This window comes from Lycium ferocissimum, chromosome 2, assembly GCF_029784015.1.
Source record: "Lycium ferocissimum isolate CSIRO_LF1 chromosome 2, AGI_CSIRO_Lferr_CH_V1, whole genome shotgun sequence".
NCBI lineage: Eukaryota > Viridiplantae > Streptophyta > Magnoliopsida > Solanales > Solanaceae > Lycium > Lycium ferocissimum.
Genome location: NC_081343.1, coordinates 52995716 through 53018769, shown reverse-complemented (window position 1 = coordinate 53018769; position 23054 = coordinate 52995716). Strand labels below are relative to the sequence as shown.

General features: G+C 35.1%; 3 protein-coding genes across 7 annotated transcripts; all 3 read right to left on the bottom strand.

Moving 5' to 3' along the window:
• Nucleotides 1-2276: 2276 nt before the first annotated feature.
• Nucleotides 2277-3731, bottom strand: LOC132044365 (senescence-specific cysteine protease SAG39-like). Its single transcript, XM_059434861.1, has 2 exons — nucleotides 3152-3731; nucleotides 2277-3063 (listed from the first exon to the last, which is right to left on the bottom strand). Exons 1-2 carry the CDS (start codon nucleotides 3582-3584, stop codon nucleotides 2474-2476), a joined length of 1023 nt encoding a protein of 340 aa, XP_059290844.1. The 5' UTR covers nucleotides 3585-3731; the 3' UTR covers nucleotides 2277-2473.
• Nucleotides 3732-4437: 706 nt separating this feature from the next.
• On the bottom strand, nucleotides 4438-14330 carry LOC132044337 (uncharacterized protein YNL011C). Of its 4 annotated transcripts, none has more exons than XM_059434829.1 (14): nucleotides 13929-14330; nucleotides 12394-12510; nucleotides 11944-12076; nucleotides 11056-11152; nucleotides 10022-10065; nucleotides 9743-9899; nucleotides 8149-8220; nucleotides 7145-7228; nucleotides 6449-6550; nucleotides 6038-6085; nucleotides 5750-5875; nucleotides 5426-5518; nucleotides 4904-5104; nucleotides 4438-4813 (listed from the first exon to the last, which is right to left on the bottom strand). In XM_059434829.1, the coding sequence occupies exons 1-13, from the start codon at nucleotides 14125-14127 to the stop codon at nucleotides 5009-5011; spliced, it is 1368 nt and encodes a 455-aa protein (XP_059290812.1). In that variant the 5' UTR covers nucleotides 14128-14330; the 3' UTR covers nucleotides 4438-4813; nucleotides 4904-5008. The 4 variants fall into 4 exon arrangements, with proteins under 4 accessions (XP_059290812.1, XP_059290816.1, XP_059290821.1 ...); XM_059434833.1 differs by having other exon boundaries at nucleotides 4946-5104; XM_059434838.1 differs by having other exon boundaries at nucleotides 4438-4796; nucleotides 4946-5104.
• Nucleotides 14331-15974: 1644 nt separating this feature from the next.
• Nucleotides 15975-20270, bottom strand: LOC132044321 (uncharacterized). Of its 2 annotated transcripts, none has more exons than XM_059434822.1 (5): nucleotides 20049-20270; nucleotides 18681-18812; nucleotides 17603-18245; nucleotides 16786-16925; nucleotides 15975-16520 (listed from the first exon to the last, which is right to left on the bottom strand). In XM_059434822.1, exons 2-5 carry the CDS (start codon nucleotides 18768-18770, stop codon nucleotides 16338-16340), a joined length of 1056 nt encoding a protein of 351 aa, XP_059290805.1. In that variant the 5' UTR covers nucleotides 18771-18812; nucleotides 20049-20270; the 3' UTR covers nucleotides 15975-16337. The 2 variants fall into 2 exon arrangements, with proteins under 2 accessions (XP_059290805.1, XP_059290796.1); XM_059434813.1 differs by having other exon boundaries at nucleotides 18681-18785.
• Nucleotides 20271-23054: the final 2784 nt, after the last annotated feature.

Sequence of the window (23054 nt, the reverse complement as noted above, 5' to 3'; positions counted from 1 at the left end):
CCTAAGGCAAAACAAAGTCACGGAGGGGGCAAAAATTTTTCTTTTTGGCCCTTTATTATGGGGCCCAAGGAAAAAATTGAAAAGATGGGCGGTTAAATAAAAATCCCCAAAAGAAATCATAAAAAAAATTTTTTTTCAAAAAGGCAAAACCTAAAAGTTTGTCGTATAAGGCAAAGTCTATACCTTACGGAAAATTTAACTAAAAAACTACCATCATGAACTTTTCCCTTAAGGCATAACTAAATGTTTGCCTTATAAGGCAAAGTCTATGCCTTAAGGGGCAAACTTTTAGTTATGCCTTAGGCCAAGGCAAATGCGTAAGATGACTTTGCAATATGCCTTGCGAATTTTTTTTTTTTTTATTGAGCGGGGTTCGAACCGAACGCTTAAGGTATTTTCGGCCATCTTTTCAAGCGAAGGACAAAAATTAAAGACCAGCAATTTAAGGGGCAAAAATTAAAGACCACCCCAAAAGAAGGACAATCCGTGCAAAAAAAAAAAATGACTTAATTTTTATAATATTCCATAAGTTTTGAAGCCCATATAAGTAATTCATAAAAGGCCCAATCAGAAACTAAATCAAAACATATCTAACAAAAAAAGTTTAATCTACTTCTACTACTTGGATAAACAATGAAACTCTCCCAGGCTCCAACTCTCCAACGAGAGATATGACATCAAGTGATATTTACCTCGTATTTATATATCAAAGCAAATGTTGTAGTAAGGTACTTTTCATTAAACTACAATAAAAAGCCCAAAAAAATCCGAGAAAAACCGATGTTGAAAACCCAATCTAGTATAGTTTGGTTTATAGATTAAAAAACCGATGCAGTTATTACATGAATATGGGTTGATCGCTGGAGCAAAGACGGTGACGCTGTTGTTTCTGGAATCAAAGAAACAGCATCCACAACTTTGGTACTATATCCTAGAATCTGTAATTAGCACTGTAAAATAGAGCAGAAATTTTTGTGCATCTGGCAGTACCTTTACTCAACCAACCAAAAATTTACTTCATAAACATCTGATCACTATGTTTTCCTCTGTCTTTCCTGTACCAATAAAGAAATATTTTGTATAGAATCTCAGAGCTGTCAGCCTGAAAGATTACTCTTACTCACCAGTAAATTGATTCAAGTTTGCTCCATAATCTACCTAGAGATTGTCATTTCCATAGTTGCTTATTTTATGAACATGTGACACCCCCCAATGAAGTAAACATCTCAAATAAATAGCAATGTACTTAATGTCAGAACAAGAAAACTGTTCTACACTTTTGAAATCACCTAAGGAAAAGCAATGACACTATCATGGAACATGTTTCCGCTGATTATATTAGTCCAATACTTCACCAGCCACAAGTCTTTCTATGGCAGAAGCTTTTAATTGAAAGATAAGCCTCACAGAATTTTCAAGTCAAATAGTACATAGATTCTGTAAATGTTGGAAATAAAATGAACATCAACATATTTGCAGCCTTGACCAATGAGGAGTTCGAAGCAACTCATATAAATTCCCAGAAACACCCCCCCCCCCCCAAAAAAAAACCAAGTCATCATCATCTACCAACACATATTTCATATATGAAAATGTATGCACTATTTCATCATGCATAGATTGGAGGAAAAAAAGGAGCAGTTTCTTGATTGCGGGAAGGAGTATGCGGTCACCTCTCACTCTAAAAACAATTTTTAAGTCTTAACTAATATATCACATAATACAAATTAATGAGCATAATGATAAAGCACAGACTCTTAGATGTATTCCATGGTTTTGATGCTGAGAAGGGATCATAAACATTCAAACTGGAAAGTCATACATAATATCATCTCAAGGAATAGCGACTGCAGGAGGGAAGCAGCCATGTTTATACTGGATTCACTTCGAATGCCTTTGAATTTATCAAATAGCAGGCTCTTACCATTGAGAATGGGCTCTTGAAAAGAAAGAGAATGGATTCTTGAAGACAGTAGCTAACCAGTCAGCAGCTGTAGGTGCTAATGCATATTTACTAAAATTCCAATTTTATTTTAGTAGAGTTTTTACAGGAAATGCCACACTACACTTGACCATCCTGTAAGTGTGTTTGGCCTCTGCATGAGCAATAGTAAGTTCAAGCACTTGCTGATACAGAATGGACTATGCTTGGGAAGGGGACGATACATGAGGTTGAAAGGGAGATGTATCTATTCCAACATTACTTACTGCTAGTTGGTTTTTCTGTCTACACAAGAATTGCTTATTTTGGGCCAAGTGGTGACAAACGATTTGAAAGTAGATAAATCTGCACTTCATTCTTGAATGCTGAAACTTTTCAAATACAAACTTTTGTTTAACACTTAGAATTTACATGCAACGATTTTGTAACATACATAGTGAACACATCACATAAAATATATATGAACAAGGTGAACAACAATAGTGTTCATAGAAGAATCAACGGCAAGTTCCCACAAAGCTTCGAAGCTATTCAAGCAGTTGGATAAGAAGCTTGCATAGCAATTCCACAAAGCCCTTCCTCAGCATCAACGTCTCTTTGCATTCTAATATAACCATTCTCGCCCCAGCTAGTCCCCCACGAGTTCTTGACTAACCAATACTTTGTCTCGTCACTAGCTTTTCCATATCCAACTGCGGTAACACCATGATCTAACTCAGTTCCACATTCTCCAGTAAAAACACCAGTAGAATAGAACTGAAAATCTGATCCACTAGCATCAATGGCGACAGATACTGGTTGGTTAGCAACAGCACTCAACAGAGCAGATTCACTATTGGCTGGGACATCTTCATAACCAGTAATCTTAGCAGCATCATTGGATTCCTTTCTAGTTTTGCAAGTGCCATCAGTTCCCTTGTATGGATAATTCGATTCAGTAGTAAGCCCGTGGTTCTTAATGATGAACGTAAAAGCATCATCCATGAGACCTCCCTCACATCCCATATCTGAACTTGTGTCGCAGTCCACGAGTTCTTGCTCAGATAAAGAGATTAATTTACCAGTTTTGATCTTGTTGATCCCTTCAGTAGCAGCAACAGCGGAAAATGCCCAGCAACATCCTGTACATTATCAGCTTAATAAGATTTTTTTTTTTTTTGGCAGTGTATTCATTGAAAGGATGTTATTATTAACTTAATGGTAACTTACCACATTGCCCTTGATCCTTAATTCCAGTAACGGCGCCCTTTGTCCTCCAATCCATGGTAGTTGGAGCAGTCACATTTTGATACCTGAATGATATGGTTTTTGATGACTCTTGATAAGAAGACATTTTGTATCCGTTGTGAGTGGCTTTGAATTCCTCATTTGTCAGATCTGCAAATTCATTGATGCCCAATTTATAAGGCCTAATTCCAGCCTTGTTGGCCGACTCAATGTAATCAACATTGTCCTTGAATATTTTGAACCTTTTTGCCTTCTCTAAATCATCTCTGTACACACGTCCAAAGCGAGCCATCCAGTGCTCGTGTTTCTGGATCATCGAGGCTTTGTTCAGGTCACGAGATGTGGCTTGGGAAGCCCACATTCCTAACACTAGTAGAGCGAAAAAGGCAAGCTTGCAATTGAGTGTTAAACCCATTTTTCACCACTTGAATTTTCTGTTGATTCTAATATGTCCCTGTTTGAATGTTGTGGATGAAATGCTTAGAGTAACTATGGTATTTATAGTACTAACGTTGTGGTGATATATTAAGGTTACTCAAATGTTATCATTTTCAATTAACGGTTGAATTCCCTGGAAAGCACGACAAGTTATATATTATAGACTGATTTTTTATGATAATAAAATATGGTGTGCGCGCAGTTTGATGCCCTCAACTGATTGTGTTGCAACGAACCTTTCATTTGTAACTTTCTCATAAGTTTTATTACCATAATTTTGGAATTATTGGCACTAATGAAGCTCCTTCATTGGCACATGACAAAGTTTTCTCATATAGCAATGGAGTACTTGATCACTGTGTTGTCCTAATTGCAAATCACCAACGCTTCTCTTTTGGTTTAAATGTGACAGGAAAAGGAACAAACATAAAGAAGATGGAAAACATTTTCATGTATGGTATCAAGTTGGTTCTAATTTCCGTCCTTTTCTTTTCTCCTATAAGAGAAGCCTGTTTCTTCCTTGCAGTTCAAAAATGAATTACTAAAGAGTTCAGTTTGCAGGTTGCTGCAAAATGCTACAAAAAGCTGGTGAATCAGCAATATTTGAAAGACTTCTTATTTTTGAGGATGCAAAAAGAAGAAAAAAAGACAAGTTTATTAGAAGGGGAATATTTAGGAAAGCTCAGATTGTTACGCACCTATATAAGCTCTTCAGAAGAGAATTAAGTAATTAACTACTCATGCATTTTAGTTTTCAAGTGGTTTTTGCTTGTTTACATATGGAAAGGCGAAAAATCATAACAAAGGGAACAAGAAGAAACCAGGAGCACTAGAACATAAAGACATACATCATACGCAGCTCTATAAGAGTGAATATTTTCCTTAAAAATAAGGTTCTTGATATACAGAAAATATAATTATGTACAACACCAATTATGCTTCAACCCCAAACAAGTTGTGGTTGCCAAAAAAAATTCATTCTGTGCATGTCCAAATTCGTTTATAATTTGAAACAACAGATGTGTTTCAGATCAATTGTGAACACGATATTCTTTCCCAGTGAGAGCTGAATAAGATCAAAGCCAATGCCTACGTGGAACTATGGAAGTCATACCATCATCCTTCGGACTTCATGGAGAAATCAATGCAGAGCTGCTTGAATTGTTATCTACAAGTGTTCAGGAAGAGCCTGTTTCTCTTCAGATTCTGCCATAGCAGCATTAAAATTATTACGAAAATGAATAGATGTATGAACAAAACAAGGTTACCCGATTGCCTATTAGAGAAACTTTATACCATTGCAAGTTGTGCAAAAAGGGAGAAACTTCAGAAGACTACTGTGCCACAAGCTCCGAAATTTCTGATAAATTAAGGTTTGACGAGTCACAGTAGCATTCAGGCTCATGCGTCAGTCAACAGCTTGTAAAGTGCTTGAATCAGTGATTTGGGATCAAAAAGCACTCCCAATTTTGGATCATGGATGGAATCCACAGTGACCTACAAGAACTCAATTTGTCACTTAAACTGAAGAGGATCACCAGCAAAGCAATCAAATGTTGTGGATCTAACGACATTTATGAGACAAATTTCAAAGGAGCACTTCAACAACAACAACAATCCCATTGTAATCCCACAAGTGGGCCCTAGGGAGGGTAGTGCGTACGCAGACCTTTGCCCTACCTTGAGAAGGTAGAGAGGCTCAAAGGAGCACTTGGTTTTTGAAATTAAAACGAGAAATCCCATGAACAATAGAAACTGATCAAGTACATTATTGATTTACCAAGAAGCATTTCTTATAACCATGAAACAGGAACATACCACATTGAAAATTCCTTGAGAAGCCAGGCTTTCTATATCCACAGGTATTTGGCCATCTTTCGGCACCAGAAGGGTGTTGATATATTTGTTTGGCTGAAAAGAAAAATTAAACCATAATAAAATAAAAAATTTGATTTTCATGACAGAGATTCAAGGCATTGTTTGTGCAAGTACATGATATCTACAGTTGTACATTCAGCTAGTTGCCAAATGAACTAAAAACAAATTAATTACAGCAATAAGAGCCAAATGATCTTCTGATCAAATAAAAAACCATATGAATTAGTCAGTTTGGAAGAAACACTTGAATGCTTAGCTACTTACAGGATTTTTAAGACAATTATGAGGACCTCCATAAGTTCGATTTAAGGCATCAGTAATGGCAGTCACAAAGCAAGAAGCACTAAAGCCACTAGTTTCTCGATCATGAGTACCATTCAACAGAAGTACCTGGGAAGAAGAAGAAGAAGAAGAATTGTTGGGGAAGGGAAAGGAGAGATTAATATCATTGATATGAGAAAAACATCAATGATATGAGGAAATCATTGACACAGTCAACAAAGTTTGACCGAGCAAGCAGCAATCAGTTATTATTTGCATGGCCTAAATTACCTTGGGACAAGACCGCAAAGAGATGGTTTCCCCCACTCCAAGTAAAACCTTCAAATGGAGAAAAATCACTAAGTAAATTATTTTTGTTCCTTTCTTTTTTAGATATGAGAAGAATGCTAACATAATAGTGATGACAATGTCGTGCTTGAGAAGATGAACTCCACTTGAAGAAAACAAATTAGTTTGCCACTATCAGCTTGTATCTTCGACCTACATTTTTTAGCTTGTCGTACAAGCAGGATCGACTCGACAAAACCAGATGCTTGCACATGCTTTAATAATGGGGGATGAACAGTATAATATCAAAAATCATAAGAGAAACAACAAATCCTGAGTCGTAATAATGCACCATCCAATGCATTTCATGTCTATGAACTACTGTGGAAGAACTAATGTTGCACGCTACTCTACCAGAGAGGGACAGATGGAAGTAAAGAGGGAGCCCATGCCAAATACAATACAGTCAACGCTTCTCAACTGTTCCAAGACAGTGGGATTTACACTGGGGAAGACCTGTACATAGGGCAAAGAACCAGTAAATATCAGCAGTCGGAAGATCATAGACAGCTAAAATAAACTTTCCATTAATCTATATATTATTAAACCACAAAAATGTTGATCGATTCACCTTCGTTAATGTATTCCATGGTGGATAGAACTGTAACTATAATTAATCTTTAGAAACTTCATTATTTCTTTGTATTCATTATTTGACCTTTTTAATTAATACAAAATATTTCCTTATATGGTGATATTAGGAATGCCAGTAAATCTCCTTTCCCATTTTCCAAGTTTTTGTTTAAGTTTCTCAAGTTACATTTAATTTTTAGTTCTTCTGCGGAGGCCTTTCTTTTACCATCATAAAATTACCAGCTCTATCAAAAAGTTTAACATTTAATTTTAAAATGATTTCATAATTTCCTTGTACCGTGACAAAAGAAATGCAGTAAATCTCATTTCTAAGTTTCCAAGTTTTTCTTTTCAAATTTTTCAAGTTTTTAGCACGTTAGAAAAGCAATAACTTTTCAATTCAAAAAAAAAAAAAAAAAAAAAAACAACAACAACAACAACAACTTTTCAATTAATAAGAACAAGCAGCAAATTTACCTCATGCAATAAGTTGCTTCCTTCACTGGACATGTAGAATACCCGTTTTATTCTAGAAGGAAGTGCTGGGGCTGAAGAGGCATCCTGTCCAACAAGGTTCAAAAGGTGAACTGGTTAACTTGGGCAAGACCTACCTACTGCACACTAGCAAAAAATGACATAGCAAGTACCCTAGATTTATTGAATACTCATGACTATCCATATTGGATTGCTGTTGCACAGATCATACTATTAAACAGAGGTATAAAACTAAAATATCTAGCAAAGTTAAGAACCATGACCATGTTAGTTCTTGGACTACTGCCTTACATTAACCACCACTCCACCAGTCCCCAGTACTCACTAATCACTCCAGTCCGAAGTGCCAATCCACCAACTTAATCCTTTGAAATCACTCGGTTAGATCAATTTAACATGCTGAGCCATTATGCAGGGGCCCTTTTATACAGACCCCCCAAGTGCCCATACGTACAAAGCATATCCAAAATACTCTATAACATAAGCATCTCATGCTCCCTCCGTCCCAATTTACTCTATAACATAAGCATCAATTTCTTTATTTTATAGAGTGAGAAGGTTATTTTGCAGTCTCACAGACATGAGGCTTCATCATTCAAGAGTATGTTAACCCAACTACCCAAGTAAACAAGTCTCCTTAAAAAGGCTATGTCATACTTAAGCTTTAAAATAATCTACAACATACAACCAGATATTAAATAGTTCTTATCCATGTTAGTTATTGAACCTATCCAAGGAATCAAAAGTATGTCCCAGATAGATTATCCAAATATATCAAGGGCTTCTGATCTGAGAACAAAATATGAGAACAAGGTTTGGTAAAAACCCATTTCAGTAGGGACCATAGCAGCTCTTTTTAGGAAGATTTTTATCATGATTATAGTTTATAAACGTTGCAAGAAGTCTCTGTTTCAAGAAAATTTTAAGGGAAAAAATAATAAAAGAAACAAAAAACAGTACAAATCAAGATTAGGAACTGTCTATACCTTGTCTATTGGTTGCATGGACCCATGGGTTGGATGAGATATTTCATTTTGTCCGCGTATAACAGTTCCATCCTACACATCAGTTACGTGCAACAAGGAAAAGTGTTAACTGTAGCTGCAAGCCTACATCCATTAACTACATTATTTTAACTTTCACATCTAATCAACATAAAAAGGAGAGTCATACTAATGGCTTAATGAACAGTGTCTACCACTTTGAGCACAGGAAACAGATTTTATATTTGGCACTTTCTGTTCTAAGCCTTATTTGTTAGAAGGACCATCATCATGAATTCCTATAGAAATTCAATTTCATCACTTCTGAGATAACTACAAGGTGCTATTCTTGGCGATTCAAATATTATTCAATTTATATTGCAAGTTACTCATTGATAATAACCTTCAGGTCATGGTTCTTGGTATTTACTATTTAGCACTGGTCTTTGACGGTCGTTGTTTAAAATGAGTTTAAAAATAAATTATGGGAACTTCCTTAAGATTACTACCTTATGAATGGATTATAAGCAGTCACGTAATTGATCAAGCAGATCTCAAAGAAGATGACATCCGTCCTTAATTCCCTAATTTAGCAAGCACAAACTTGGACCTGTTCTTTTCATATTGTTGCCTTTCCCTGCAGCAATTTGTTGAAAAATGACTCGGCAATTTATTGACCAATTCCTTCATTGAACCTTGGATTTATGGGATCAATGTGGAACTTTGAATTTGTAATAGCCCCCTACTAATCCCCGCCGCCCACCCCTGAACTATTCATATCCATTATGGACAGCAGCTGCTATTTAGCTTCACACCCTAGACTAGAGTAAAGAAAGAAAATAAGCATCCAATTGACTTTTCAGGCACATATGATCAATTGGAAGTAGAAGAATGATATTACGAATTGCCTGAAAAAAGGAATTCCTTATCAGGCAGGCATAACACAGTTAAAAGAATAGACCTGAATACAAACAGGGAATTCCTCATTCTGGTTATAAAAGTTTTATGGATTTATGATTTTCATCTTGGCAAAAATGGCCATTTTCCATTTATTTAGCCACACCTATCAAATATTATTTTTCCCTTCACCAGATTAAGTATGATAAAGAAATGGACCTTGGGCCAAACTCAACCCCAAAAGCTAGCTCATGAGGGGAGGGGAGGGGAGGACTGCCCAAGACCGTATAAGGAGACCATGTACCTTTAACCCACTGATGTGGGACTCCAACAACATCCGTCTTAAAAAAAAAAAAACAAATAAAAGCTTGGAGAAGTGCCTGATGCTCTCCTCACAAAGTGATCAAGATATTCCTGGCACAGGAGAGACATCAATGCATATAATGGACTTACTGAAGTTCAAAAGTTTTCGAAAAAAAAAAAAAAATGGACTTACTGAAGTTCAAAAGAGGAACTGCATTCCTTGTGCCTCTTTATAAATGTCTAATCTATAACAAATAAGTACGACCAAAATACAACCTCAAATTAAAAAATAAAAACAAAAGGTTCTGATGATGAAGGTACCAGACAGAATAATTGAGGAGTCAAGGCATAGGAAGGAGAGGGTAGATAATAGTTTTGCACAACGTAGAGATCATACCTGTAACTCACACCCCAGGGTAAGCCTTTCATTTGTAGATATCACAGGAAGGACCAAACTTTCTGCTGGAATTTCTGAAACCCGTGAAAACAAAAAGATTGCTGCATCTAGAGACTGGAAGAATATTCGTGCTCCAGCAAAGAAAAAGTTCCCTATGCTGCAAGTGTAATAATGTCTTGTTACCAACTTCAGTCACTATTACAAGTATTGATGAAAATAAACCACCCAGAACAATGATTAGAGGAGAACATTAAGCTATACAGACAATTAGTAACATACCTTCCATTGCTGAAACAGAATGACTCATCTGAACGCCGGAGAATCTGAAAACAGAAAGAGACAACAGCTGGTTCAATAGCAAATCCAACAACTTTTAAAATCGATCATTCAAGAGGACAAAAAAGAGCCTATTACTGAGCAAGTATAAAGTATTTTATTACTTCCAGTGGGAGTTCCATCATTATGTATGACAACAACAATTAGCAAATAGCTTCAGAAGTTTCGACCATATTATCTGATTCAACACCATGGAATGCTGGTACAACGATAGAATTTGAAGGAACATTAATGATTCGAATGATTCAGTATAAGTGCTCAAGAGGTGAATATTTATACACTCAAGCTGCAAATTAACCCCAATTAATAAGTGTTCGGTTGGTTCATTGGCTGTTAAACGCCATAAGCAGAAGTTTGATTCAATTAGGATCAACCCAGTCCCCTATCTAAAATCATTGATTGGAAGGGGGCAAGATAAACTGAAGGTCTATATAACCCTACTAACAGCAAAAACGTCCAGCCTAGAACAGTACTAGGTGTTATTTAGGCACAATGAAGCTATTGGGAACCCATTCTTGATAATAAAATCATAAACAAGAATCAGAACTTCTTTTATATGACAGAATTATAGCATGGTAGTTTGGGCTATGGGTTAAAATTCACTGCTTAAAACCACTAATGTCAGATATAGTCATCCATTCCATTACGGACTGGAACTCCTTATTCTTCCCACATTTAGCAACTTGTGCCCTTAGATGTAACTCCCCCCTGAACTGATGAAAAGAATATATTTACATGCATATAGAAAGTTATCTATTGCGGCAATAAGCATTGGATACAAAGATTGTCCATCAACAAAAGACAAAGATGAATTAAAGAGCATAATAATGATGAAGAGCAAAGTCAGCAACATCTAAGGAAGAGGATTATCCCTCTGCAAAATAATTGTCAAGGCAATGAAACATCTTAAAAAGCAATAAGATAACCCCAAGCATTGAAGCAGTTGGTAATATGGTAGTAGTACCTAATTGACCAACCTGATCCTGGAAGTAAGCCAAGAAAGCTCTTATAGTTTCCCTATATGGTTTTGAGACACCTTGCCAAAGTTCATGGCTGCCCTCCACAATTTGATACCTGTCGTGATCAATAAACAAGTACAAGTTGGTATACAGAATTCAGTAGAACCGATAAAAGATGAAAAGGTTCACAGAGAAACCACTGTTCTTTCTTTTTTTTCTGTTTATTTCCTTCTTTTTCTTTCTTTCTTCTGTCTTTCTTTATTTCTTTCTTTTTTTTCCTTTAAGATGCCATTATTTTAGTAAATAATTTCACATTTATATGGGTGCTACTACTCCAAGCAGTCAAGACCTAGGTAGTTTTCTAAGCTTGTATCTTCTTCCTATCAAATTTCTGAGAATTAATTCTCGATATACTGAATCTTTTATTTCTTCTAGATTATTTATATGCAGCCTTGTCTGACAGGTATGGGTTTCTTCTACATCCTCCAATTTTACAGCCGTTGTTATTGTTCAGGTGTTTACAAACCCAGATAACCAGATCTGCACCAGAATAAACCTAACATCTTTGTTCATTCCTCAAGCTCTATCTGTTGTCTCACCTCTTTGAAGAATCTTGTAGTTAATACTCCACCTGAGTTTAGCCATCATATAAGAAAAATCATGATAAGCCCAAGGAACCCATTACCATCACATAGCAGTTATTCTATATAACCATCTAATCTATGTTGATAACACTTTACCCACTGAGCATGCATAAGAAGAAGACTTTCTAGCCAGAAACCCACAATAAAAATGTCAGCAGCATTTTTGCTTCAAAGTTTTTCTTGGAGAAGAACCAAAAAGCGTCATAGAGCAAATGAAAAGAATTGATGGAAGATGTTACACAAACTATCTGGTTTTAACTACCATTCTGATTTGGCTATCCGTGGATCAAGAGGTAAACGATGACCAAGCAATATTCGGACTGCACGAGCCTCTGAGGTGCTTTGGTCAGACAATCTCAAACATCTTGATCGTATATCTCCAACAGCAGGACCACCTAAATATTGACTGTCAACTTTTTATCTTTCATTCTTTTTGCCAGAAAACATGCGTAAAGAATGATGCAAAAACATAACAGGGGAACAAACTCATGAGCATAACTGTAGTCAGCAACACAACCAACAGTCATACATCACTTTATTTCTGAAGAAACTTTACTTTTCTCTTTTTTTCTTGGGAAGGCCTAAAACATTAGATATAGTCAGGAGAGTGTTGCGCACTTCCCCAATGAAGATTGTCACCATTCCTCTTCAGATATCAGTCCACAGCAAACTAAAATGAATGAATATAAAGGATTGGAACTCTTAACCATACCAAGAACACGAACAATTTCGGCAGTACTTCCTCCATCATCAGAAACAGGGAGCACATGAGCTACACGAGTAGTTAGCTTCTTAAGCTCTTCAACCACACCATTAAATGCAGTTCCACCTGTAGCAGTATTAAGTTCTTAGAAAGCAAAGTCATCAAGAGTCTTGATGCATAATAAAACAACAACTAAACCTCAATCTCAAGCAAATCGGGATCGGGTATATGAATCTTACTAATCATGTTGCTCCATTTAAGCTCATCTAGACCAATATTACACAAAAAAAAAAATAAGAAGTAGTAAGAGTTCATTATCTTTTATAGTGGCATAAAATCTCTGCCGGGACTAAAAGACTCCCAAAATACATAGGACCTAAAGTAAACATACTAACATGCCAAAAACATATTCCCAACTAATTCATATCACCTATATAGATCTTTTTCTTCCGTTCTGCCCTATTGTTTTGTTAGGTTAGAATGGATTCCAAGAGATTATAGGTCGTCCAAGACTATTCCTTTACATGTGACTTTAGGTCTACTTTGTCCTCTTATTACACCTTCAGTCACTATGGTTTTACACCTGCCGACCAATGCATCTGAAAGTTGACGCAGGACATAACCAAACATCTTAACTATTCTCAAGCGACCTTCTCTAGGTATCCTAATTGTTTGCATTAGGCACCACAATCCTGTATAATATCACCTCTACTTCACTCTTTTTATGCCGACTAAATTTCTAATGCATAGATTAAGTATTACTTCTACTTATCCTAAATTCCTTACTTTCTAGAGTGCTTCTCCATAGTTCACATGTTTGGTTGATACTTTCATTGATTTCGTCAATTAACTCAATGTTGTTGGCAAATAGCATACACCATGGGACCTCATCTTGTATTGTGTTAGTTTAGTCATCCATAACTACGGCAATAAGTATGATGTCAATACCAATCCCTGGTTTAAACCCACGATTATGGGAGACTCCTTTGTATCTCCTACTATTATTCTTGCATCAGGAATGGCTCCTTCGTACGTACCTTTATTGCGTTTATATATTTAATATGAATTTCTTCTCCATCACCCACCAAATGGCCTTTCTTGGTATATAATTATTTTCAAAATAAAAGAAATAAACTGTAAACGAAATAAAGCTGAACTAGGAATGATCCAATTATTTTAGTTGGAATAGCAGATTATCCGGACAAAATCCAATTCCTTTTAAACTTGAAAATGCCTACGTTCTCACCCACATTTGGCACTGGCAACAAAATGTATTTGAGAAATAACTTGAAAACTGCAAGTAACACCATAATAAAAGATAATAATTCTGCTCTATGCCAGATTCTCAAGTACCCAAATAACACTAGCATTCAAAATTCCCAATTCTCATCTAACAAGAAAAACATGAACCTTTTGGTTTCTGGGTAGTTTTCAAGATTCAACATTTACATACCCACAATTCAATTAAACAACTAAATCAACAATCTTGCCTACAAAAACAGAAGAAAACAAAAAAAGTTAGGGAATATTATACACGTACGTACCTGAGAAAACAAGAAGAGAAGGTTGATGGGTAGTGGAGGAACCACTAGTGGGACTAGAAGAAGAACAATTAGAGGCCATGTGTGAGAAAGAAAGAGATCTTGGGGTACCTGAAAATGGGGAAAATGTGAAAGGAAAGGTATATAAAGAAGGGGATTTGAGAAGAAGTAGTGGAGAGGGTCTTAAATAACTGTCCGCCATACTCGTGGGAATTGTTTTTCTTTCTTTATACCATAACAATACTAACAAGTGGAGTTTCGTTTATCTTTTGTTAATGCAAGATACAATTTGTACACATGCATATCACTGGATTCAAGGTTACCATAAATGGACTGTCCACGGAAGACACAACTACCTTCACGCCCTTCTCCTAGTTATCTCTCTCTTTTTGTCTTCTTTTTTGTTCCTCTTTTGCCACATATTTTCCTAAGCACTACAATTATAAAGTTTTTTTTTTCCCAAGTGTCACCCTAACTATACTAGTAGTGGTTTTTTTTTCCTACCCCCGAATCATCACTATATATGTATTAGAATACACCTAATTGAGTTGATGATGATAATTCTAATAGGAAAAAAAATAACAGATAGTTGACCTAATTAGTTTTGAGGTGTGTTTTAATAGATGGAGTATATAAAAGTGATAGTTAGGTAAGAAAAGAGAAAAAATGATAATAGGGTGTGAAACTCGTGAAAAAATGATAATTCAGACATATAATTTTTTTACTTTTACAATGAATAAATAATCAAATAACTGTTTGGTCATACATTATTGTCAAATTTTACCTTACAAAACTTTAATATCTTTTCAAGTGAAATGTACTATCAAACACAACCTTAAAGAAAGTACTACTTTTCTCAAATTTCACTCAATTCATGTCCAACACCTACAAAATTCCATTTTACATCCTTTTTGTTATGACATTTCCTTAAATTTGAATATTAGCTAGAAAATGAACAAAATAGGCTTTAAGCATGGGAGTTGGTGTATTTTGGTTTTAATAGGATATAATTTTCCAGTCATAATTTGAAATAAGATGTCATCATTTGAATCATAGAAAAAACACTTAAATTGAGGGGGATAAAGAATGAAAATATTATAATTTTAAAAATAACACTAAGATGTTATTGATAATTCAAAGGGCAAAATAAAGATTTGGTGGTGGTGGCGGCACTGGTGGGGGAGGGGGGAGAGTGTGGGGTGGGGGGAGCGGGGGAGTTGTTGCCTCCTGGTTCCCTTTTTCTTAGTTATGTCATGATGCTCACAGACAGCTTGAAAACTATATATGTATAGTGTAATCGTCACTTTAAATCAATTGAATCAATGTTGTTTCGGAAAATGAATAGCTTTTACCGGAAAAATTTTAGAGCGAACTTTTTTTTTTCCAGATCCGTTTTCTTTTAAGTTGAAATTTTTAGATTTACTTTTCTTTAAATTTTCATATTTGTTTTTCCTTTTTTAGGCTGAAATTTTCAAAAAGAGGGAGGGATTGGTGGGGAAGAAAATGAGGGTTGGGGGGGAGGGGTGGGGGGGGGTCGCCAAAGAATAAGACAAACAAGGGTGGGTGATTTTCTTTTTCTTTTTTGGTTGATTTTTTGAAACCTAAAATTCATTTTTTATTTTGATTTTATACAATGTTCAGAGAATGATGAGGGTCTTCATTTTTTTCGATGAAGCAAGATAGCAGTGGTGGAAGGCTTGTTAATGGTAAAATATTAAGCGGAGAAGAAATAGAAAAAGAATAAAGATGAAATAAAAGGAGGAGGAAATAAAAAGAATTTAAAAAAATAAAAAATCTGTTTTTAAGCCTCCCCACGCACCTGTTTTGTGTGAAAATCACGCAACTTGCCAAGTAAGCAAAAAGTGTTTAAATGGCACAGTCAAACCCTACCTCAGATGTCTTCTTAATTAACATGATTTAGTTGAGATGTCTAAGGTAAAAATCATGACGACCACAAGGGTCATCGTCGATGGGTTTGGCCTTATTTTAATGGATATGTAAATCTGTGACATTGGATTAAATGGTATTACACCTTCAGAAAAGGGGTGATGGTGGCCAAACAAACTAGTTTTGGCCAAAAGTTCAAAGCTTCGTTGAGCTTCAGTAACATGAGTGTATATGATGAAACAAAACTCACCAATAACTAAAAGATAATAACTGAGGCAAAACTTACTATAGTGTCACAAAAGAAAAATAAAGCCGCATCCATCTCTAGAACTATAGTCAATGAGAAATCTGAAAAGCCGATTAACCTTAGTTTGTCTAAGGAATGTCAAGACACCAATAACAGAGTTTCACTTGGAGCTTATTTTTACTAATCTCTTTTAACTGTTCCTAGAGCTTCATTTGAAGCTTAATTGTCTAGATGATTTCTCCATACCATTGCTGGAGTTTCACTTGGAGATTATCTGTTTAGATGATCTCCCAATCTGATTCACAAAAGCCTTCTTGTGACAATTCCAAGCTTTGATCTGGAGAAGATATTGTCATGCACTTTGCATTTGATTGCTCTAATTCCACACTGAGATCCTCACAAATAGTCGCGTCCTTGTTTCTCTTTTTTCCAGGTTTTACCTTCAGCTTTGGCATAACTTTCTGAAAGCAAAACAATGATAAGTTGAACACCCAAAAAGCAAAAGAAAAACACTGTGTCCAATGTTATAACGTTTCATATTCAATTAGTCTCGCTCGCATGCTCAACCACAACCTCCAAACAGAAAAGTAAATAAGTGATTACACATACAAACTATTAAAACAAAAGGAAGCTGACAGTAAGGAGCCCAAACAGATTAGTGAAAAAGAAAGAAAAAGCGGCATCTCATGCAAAAAGATAAAATCAGGGGAAGCAAGGAGGCAAGACCTTGGGAGAAATATGAGCTCCACGGAATTCAGAGGCTGAAGACAAATCATCCTTATCTACCACAACACAGCTTCCATCAAACTCCACTTCAGGAACCCAGTCGGTGGCTGGTTGTCTTACATGATGATCCACAGAGGCTTCTGCATTGTTTAGATCCATTAGAAACGGAGTATTAAAGGCCAAAGATCTTCTCAATCTTACACTTCTGCTTTAAGCATGTGAAACCAGGAATGAAATATAATAAATTTATTCAGCTTATCCAAGTAAAGTAAAGTGGACGCAACAATAAAGAGGAGATTCAAACAATTAGCAAAAGCAACAGAAACAACAAAAATAAGTCAAAAGGTAAGAAGAATTTCAACTGTATTGGTAACAGCTTGAATGCTGACTGTTTCATAGTTTCCTAATGAGCCAAACAAGCATTCAAGGTATTAGTAAATTCCAGACAAAAAAGATATCGCAGTACGGTGTTCATTCTGGTCAGCACAAAAACAATTATCAATTCTATGTAACTTCCTGTACGACAATCCATTATATGCAGTTTCACATACAACAATTACCTAGTCCATCAAAGCAATGCTTTCAAACTAAGCAACCTACTTATGGAATGATTTTATTAACAGCAAAAAAGCAAACCAAAAAGAAAGCAGTCGGAGCTACTAAGTAGACAAGAAACTAAAAAGGTTACTAATCAAATGTAGGGAATACTATGCTAATTGATGGAGAAAAACTTATACAGAAAATGGAAAAAAAAGCATCATAAAGGACCAACAAGAAGATATAGCAGTCTTAAGAGTTAAGACTAGTGAAAGCATACCACTAGTTACTGATGGAAGTGCTGCACAAGAATTTGTTTCGCCAAAATCGGGAAAAGCACTTTCTTGTGACTCATTAGAATAAGTTGAACCAGTTAATGATGAGACATTCGAAGTGTTAGCTCCAAAATCTATAGTTCTCCCCTCTTGCATAGAAGGGTCAAATTCTACACATTCAGCTGATGCAATTGTTGAAGATTTGGCAGGACCTTCAACTCCTTTATCACCCTCACAATATAGTGATGTCATTTTTAAAGTTCCCTCAGTAGAAGCAACTACTCCTGAACTTTCAACAAAAGAGAGTGCCTTTTCAAAATTATCCTCAACAGACATCTTCATCGCCTTATCTGCTCGTGGCTGAAGTGATGACTCAACATGCACTCCTTCAGTAGTTTCCACAGCGAGCATGGCGGAGGACGAATTTGAATGGGAAAGTTCATCCTTATTATCTTCTTCCACACTGATGTTTGACAACTCAGAAGCTGGATGCTGGTCTTCCCTATTTTGTTCTGAAGATAAATTACTGGTCTCCTCCTCGGCGTCTGACAAAGGCGCAGGGAGTATTTCTTGAATAAACTCTGAACAAAATTGTTTCAGATTTGCACCCGCTATCTGCAATTGGCTTTCAACAAAATCAAGTGGTTCCTGCCGACACACAATTAATGAACTAATCAAAAGCATGTCAAGGAACATTAAAAGCTGGCAGAAACCTAATTCTAATAACTAGAACCCACAAAACAAAAAACAAAAAAAATAGAGGTTAGCCACAATTAAAAGTAGCTGCAGTCTACCCTGTTCAACATATCCATTATTATTACAGGAGCATGAAGACTAATAAGAACACCAAAGAGGTGGTAATTTGGATGAAATGTATGCCTGCGTATTTTGTGCATATATGTGCATGAGAGCACCATTTGCAATGTCCTAAAACATGAAACGCTCTGGATGTTCCAATTTGACGACAAGCAAAGGAAAACAAAGTGAAACAAAACCAAGAAAGAGAAAGCTAAACGAATTAACAGGCTAACAGCCAAAAAAGAAAATGGCACTTGAGATGTATGGTAAACCAACTAAAGATACCTGAGATCTAGCATCAACATCAGAACAAAGATTTTCCAGCTTTTCACCAATTTTTCCCATCCAGGCTATGCCTCTACTTGTAAAGTCCATTACGAACAGAAATATCTGAATGCTTGGAATGGTCAGTACACGCTCAAAAGCCAAAAGAAATGCAACCTTCAATTCAAACCAACAAGTACAGAAAAATAGTGGTACACATGCAAAATAAGATAACTCTTTGTATAATTGAACCACATTGAGTAACAGGCTGAGCAACTCTCTTATGAAATGAAAGAGAAATTGAAACATGAGATTTATCTGATATCCAACTAGAACTGAGAAACGAATGCAGGCACATGATACAGAGTATAGTTCAAACACCTAACGCCACTTTTTTGGTGAATTTCTGTGTACTGAGTTTGAAAAAGGTCCATCAGAAAATCACAAGTGATCCCAAAAAAGATCTTGCTTTTTCCTCTTTAAATGAGGAAGAGATAAAATAAGCATTGTCCTAATGAATTAGCCTCGCATCATGATACATATTTGAGGAGTAAACCCAATTATATCTAGACTAACCCATTTATATCTAGACTCTCCATTTCTTCAGCCTTTTTCTTTTTGTTGGTATTTACTCTTTTTGTTTTATGATGGTCTGGGTCATATTGCACGCACCCCTTACTATTCCACTGGTACCTGCTACAACCCACCAGCACAAGTATTGGCGCACAAGTATCGGATAATTCTGCCCACCACAGCTTATGCATATGGGAAGAAATCACCTAATGTTTTTTGTCACTACGCGGATTTGATCCTTTCGTTGATCATTAGGTGACACCCTTGGCTACTCTTTGTTGAATGCACCTTCTCGTAAGTACAGATTTAGTTTCTAATTATAATGATCACCCGTTTTCTTTACCACAAGGCAATGTGTGGCATCAAGCGAAAATTTCCCTAAACGAGTTTAGATAAAATAACACATTCATCCCTTGGAAAACATTATTAAAACTATTTAAAAAGTCCTTGGAAACCTAAATAAATATAATTTTACTAAAATTGGACCGACAGGAGTCTCATTGTTAATCACGAATTTGTGAAAAGAAAAAATATACTACCTCTAGATTCTTACCTTGTTTTCTTTTTCCACTCCATGCAACTAAAAAAATCCAAAAAAGGTTCTATCTTTACCCAAAGCATCAAGAACTAAAAGAACTGTTTGACTTTCCCAAATTAGTTTTTGAAAGATCAAACAGAACAGTCAATTTAGCATTCTCATAAACAATGATAAAAGTATCAATATTCAGTTAAAGGACATATGATTAACAAAAAAAAAAAAAAAAGATTGATGAAACAAACAAGTTCATCATTCTTGAATTAAAGTTGGTAACTTACAAGTTGGAGACAAGAAGCTCTGTAGGGAAAAAACTAAGATTTTAAGAGAAACCCAAATCACCTTAGGATAAAAAGAATTATAGAAAAGGGTGGAAACATAATGAGAAGTAAGAAATTGAAGCAAAGTGGGAGAGAAGAGAGAGATGCTGTAGTAGTCTAATAGGAGTGGGAAGTGATACATTAGAAATCTAGTAGGCATAGGACTGTGTCTCCTATGCTTCCTAGTTTGTGTGGCACAACCTTGTTTTGTATCAAAGTACAATGTGACAGGGCCCACCATCTACGAGTCCTACGGTTTCATTTTTTTTTTTTTTTCCGTAAATAATGTCAATAATTCAATTTTTTTTTAAAAGTAAAATCAGATTATTACTCCTTCCGTGTGTTTGATTTGGCACCAAAAAAAAAAAAAAAAAAAAAAACTTGAAATTTGTGACCTAAAATGAGTCATATATATTTATATGGCTATAAATTATTTATTAATCGTAAAATGAATATTTTAAAGTTAAATTCTTACTTCCTTTGTTCTATATTACTCGTCAACTTTCCCCTTTATATGCCCTTTAAGAAATCGTAAATAAAAGTGTCTTTTTACAATATTACTTTTATTTCTCTCCAATAAATTATATTCTAATTAATATTGGTCACTTTAAAAAATAATTAATGTTAAGGTCAAAAAAGAAAAACTTTAATTAATTCTATCTTGATTTTATAAATGAACAACTATTTTGGGATGGTTATTTTTAGTAATGTGGACAACTAATATGAAATGGAGGGAGTACTAAATATAGAAATGAGTCACTCTTTTTTAGACTAACTAAAAAGAAAAAAATGCCACATAAATTGAGATGGTGGGATCTTAAAGATATAATACAGTAATAGGCATTCAAATTAAACACTAACAAATTAACAATTATATATCTCATATTTCTTAATACCTCCTTCCTAAGTACACTTTTACTCATCCACTATATTAAAAATACATTTTCACTTTTACTTATCACATTAGCATATCAAGAGAGATTTTTTTTCATATTTTACCCTTAACATTAATTACTGATTTTCCATAACATATCTCAAGATCTAAGAGTAGATATCAATTAATATGAATATCATGGTAAAATATGCATATCAATTATTGTTTCTTAAAGAATGTGCAAAATCCAAACTGAACAAGCATTAACTTTGTATTAATTAATTTTTGGTTCAATAATTATTGAATTGAGATAAGTGTTGAAAATTTGAATTCACGAAGTCCAGTTTTATAGACAGACCCAAAAAAAAAAAAAAAGAGAGAGAGAGAGATATTGAAGAAGAAATTGCATGGTTTCCCTTCAAATGGGCTGGTTTTTATTTTTCCCTTCAAATGGACTGATCTTTATTTTTACTCTTCAAAATCGAACATGTGGCTAGTGTGACATAAGTTCTTTAAGAAAATGAGACATAACTTCTTGGATATTATGATGCGAAAATACAAATTTATATTCTGCGAAAAAAAATTTGCACTGAGGGGGACAAAAATTAAAGACCAACACAAAATAGGGGAAAAAAAGTGCAAATGACCCGATATTGAATGTATGGACAAATTTGGGGTGTATGACTTCTAAACTACGAATAAGAAGCTCTAGTTCAAGTATTAATAATACAACAAATATCCTATTATAATTGGAACAAAATAACAGGCCCATCCAAAGAACCAAGAAAACAAGGTAGTATATTTGTGTTGTAAATATTAGTGATGGATATCCATTTAATATACTTGAAAACCATGAATACTTGGTCACCAAGGAAACTTGACAACCAAGAATACATGGCCTCCAAGTTATTATCATGTCCTTGGCCACCATTTTCCTCCTATAAATAGGAGGTCCATTTGTAGAATTGGTAGAACAATAAAAATCTCTCTCTCTCTCTCTCTCTCTCTCTTTGGCTATATCTCTTGTGTTGTGTACATTTAATATTATTTTATAACACGTTATCAGCACGAGACTCTCTCATTTTGAGCACTTATTCTGAGTTTGATTTTCTATGCCTGCGCAATTCTTGGATTTACAAAAGAGCAAGGTAAGTAGTTAATTTTGAATTTTGAAATTTCTACTTTTATACGGTGGGTCGAACGATTGGTATTCCTTTGGCTTCACTTTTTCATTCAAGAAAAGTCAGAGCTTCCTCAGCATCTATATTTACTCCCGAAGAGAAAGTCAGGTGAATAAACTATTACTACTCGTATTTTTAATCTTTTTATGCTAATGAGATCTATTTAATTCGGGTCTATGGGAGCCTAACTGATTTTGGATCATTTATGCCTCAAATTTGTTTCTGAAGAACAATATTGTTATGAGGGATTATGATGTTAATTTCATATCCCTTAATGGCTGAATGAGAGTTTGCGAGAAATATATGATCATCAGAAATGATAATATTTTTATATGCTTGTGATTATAATTGAAGATGTGTTAGAGAAGAAAATAAATTCTCTACATCATATGTATGCCTCGATTTGCTCCTGAAGTAGCAATATCTTAAAAGAAATTCTAAGATATCACAATTTGATATGCTTAAGGCCTGCACGTTCAGATGATTGTGTTCCATTTCTGAAGAGTGAGAACTTTTGATATAAGCTATAAATATAGATCTATTCACTGAAGTGAATGTGATAATATGTAGTAAAGCCTATAATAATATGTAGTAAAGCCTATAAATATAAACGTGTATTTGACTGTGAAAATATCATGATTCATCTCCAGAAGAGGTAGAATAATTGAAAAGAAATATTCTGAATATTATATGCTTTACTCCTGAAGTACTAAACTCATAAATTTGCTCCTCGAGTAGCAAACTTTGAACTCTACTCCCGAAGTAGTAGACCTTTGAGTCTACTCACGAAATAGTAAGACTCTGAATTCTACTCCAGAAGTAGTAAGATTATTAATTTTACTCCTGAAGTAGTGAGGCTTTGAATTCTACTCCTGAAGCAAAGACAACTCTGAAATCTACTCCCAAGTAGTA

Bases quoted from the DNA above. Each gene is read 5' to 3' on its own strand.
- LOC132044365 (XM_059434861.1), bottom strand. From the start codon at position 3,584: ATGGGTTTAACACTCAATTGCAAGCTTGCCTTTTTCGCTCTACTAGTG. The intron at 3,064-3,151 runs GTAAGTTACCAT...GATAATGTACAG, and splicing joins TAAGGATCAAGGGCAATGTG to GATGTTGCTGGGCATTTTCC.
- LOC132044337 (XM_059434829.1), bottom strand. From the start codon at position 14,127: ATGGCGGACAGTTATTTAAGACCCTCTCCACTACTTCTTCTCAAATCC. The intron at 7,229-8,148 runs GTATAGACAGTT...CTTGTTGGACAG, and splicing joins CCATGCAACCAATAGACAAG to GATGCCTCTTCAGCCCCAGC. The intron at 5,105-5,425 runs GTATGTTCCTGT...GAGTTCTTGTAG, and splicing joins CTCAAGGAATTTTCAATGTG to GTCACTGTGGATTCCATCCA.
- LOC132044321 (XM_059434822.1), bottom strand. From the start codon at position 18,770: ATGGACTTTACAAGTAGAGGCATAGCCTGGATGGGAAAAATTGGTGAA. The intron at 18,246-18,680 runs GTATCTTTAGTT...GTGTGTCGGCAG, and splicing joins ATGTTGATGCTAGATCTCAG to GAACCACTTGATTTTGTTGA. The intron at 16,521-16,785 runs GTCTTGCCTCCT...TTTTGCTTTCAG, and splicing joins GAGCTCATATTTCTCCCAAG to AAAGTTATGCCAAAGCTGAA.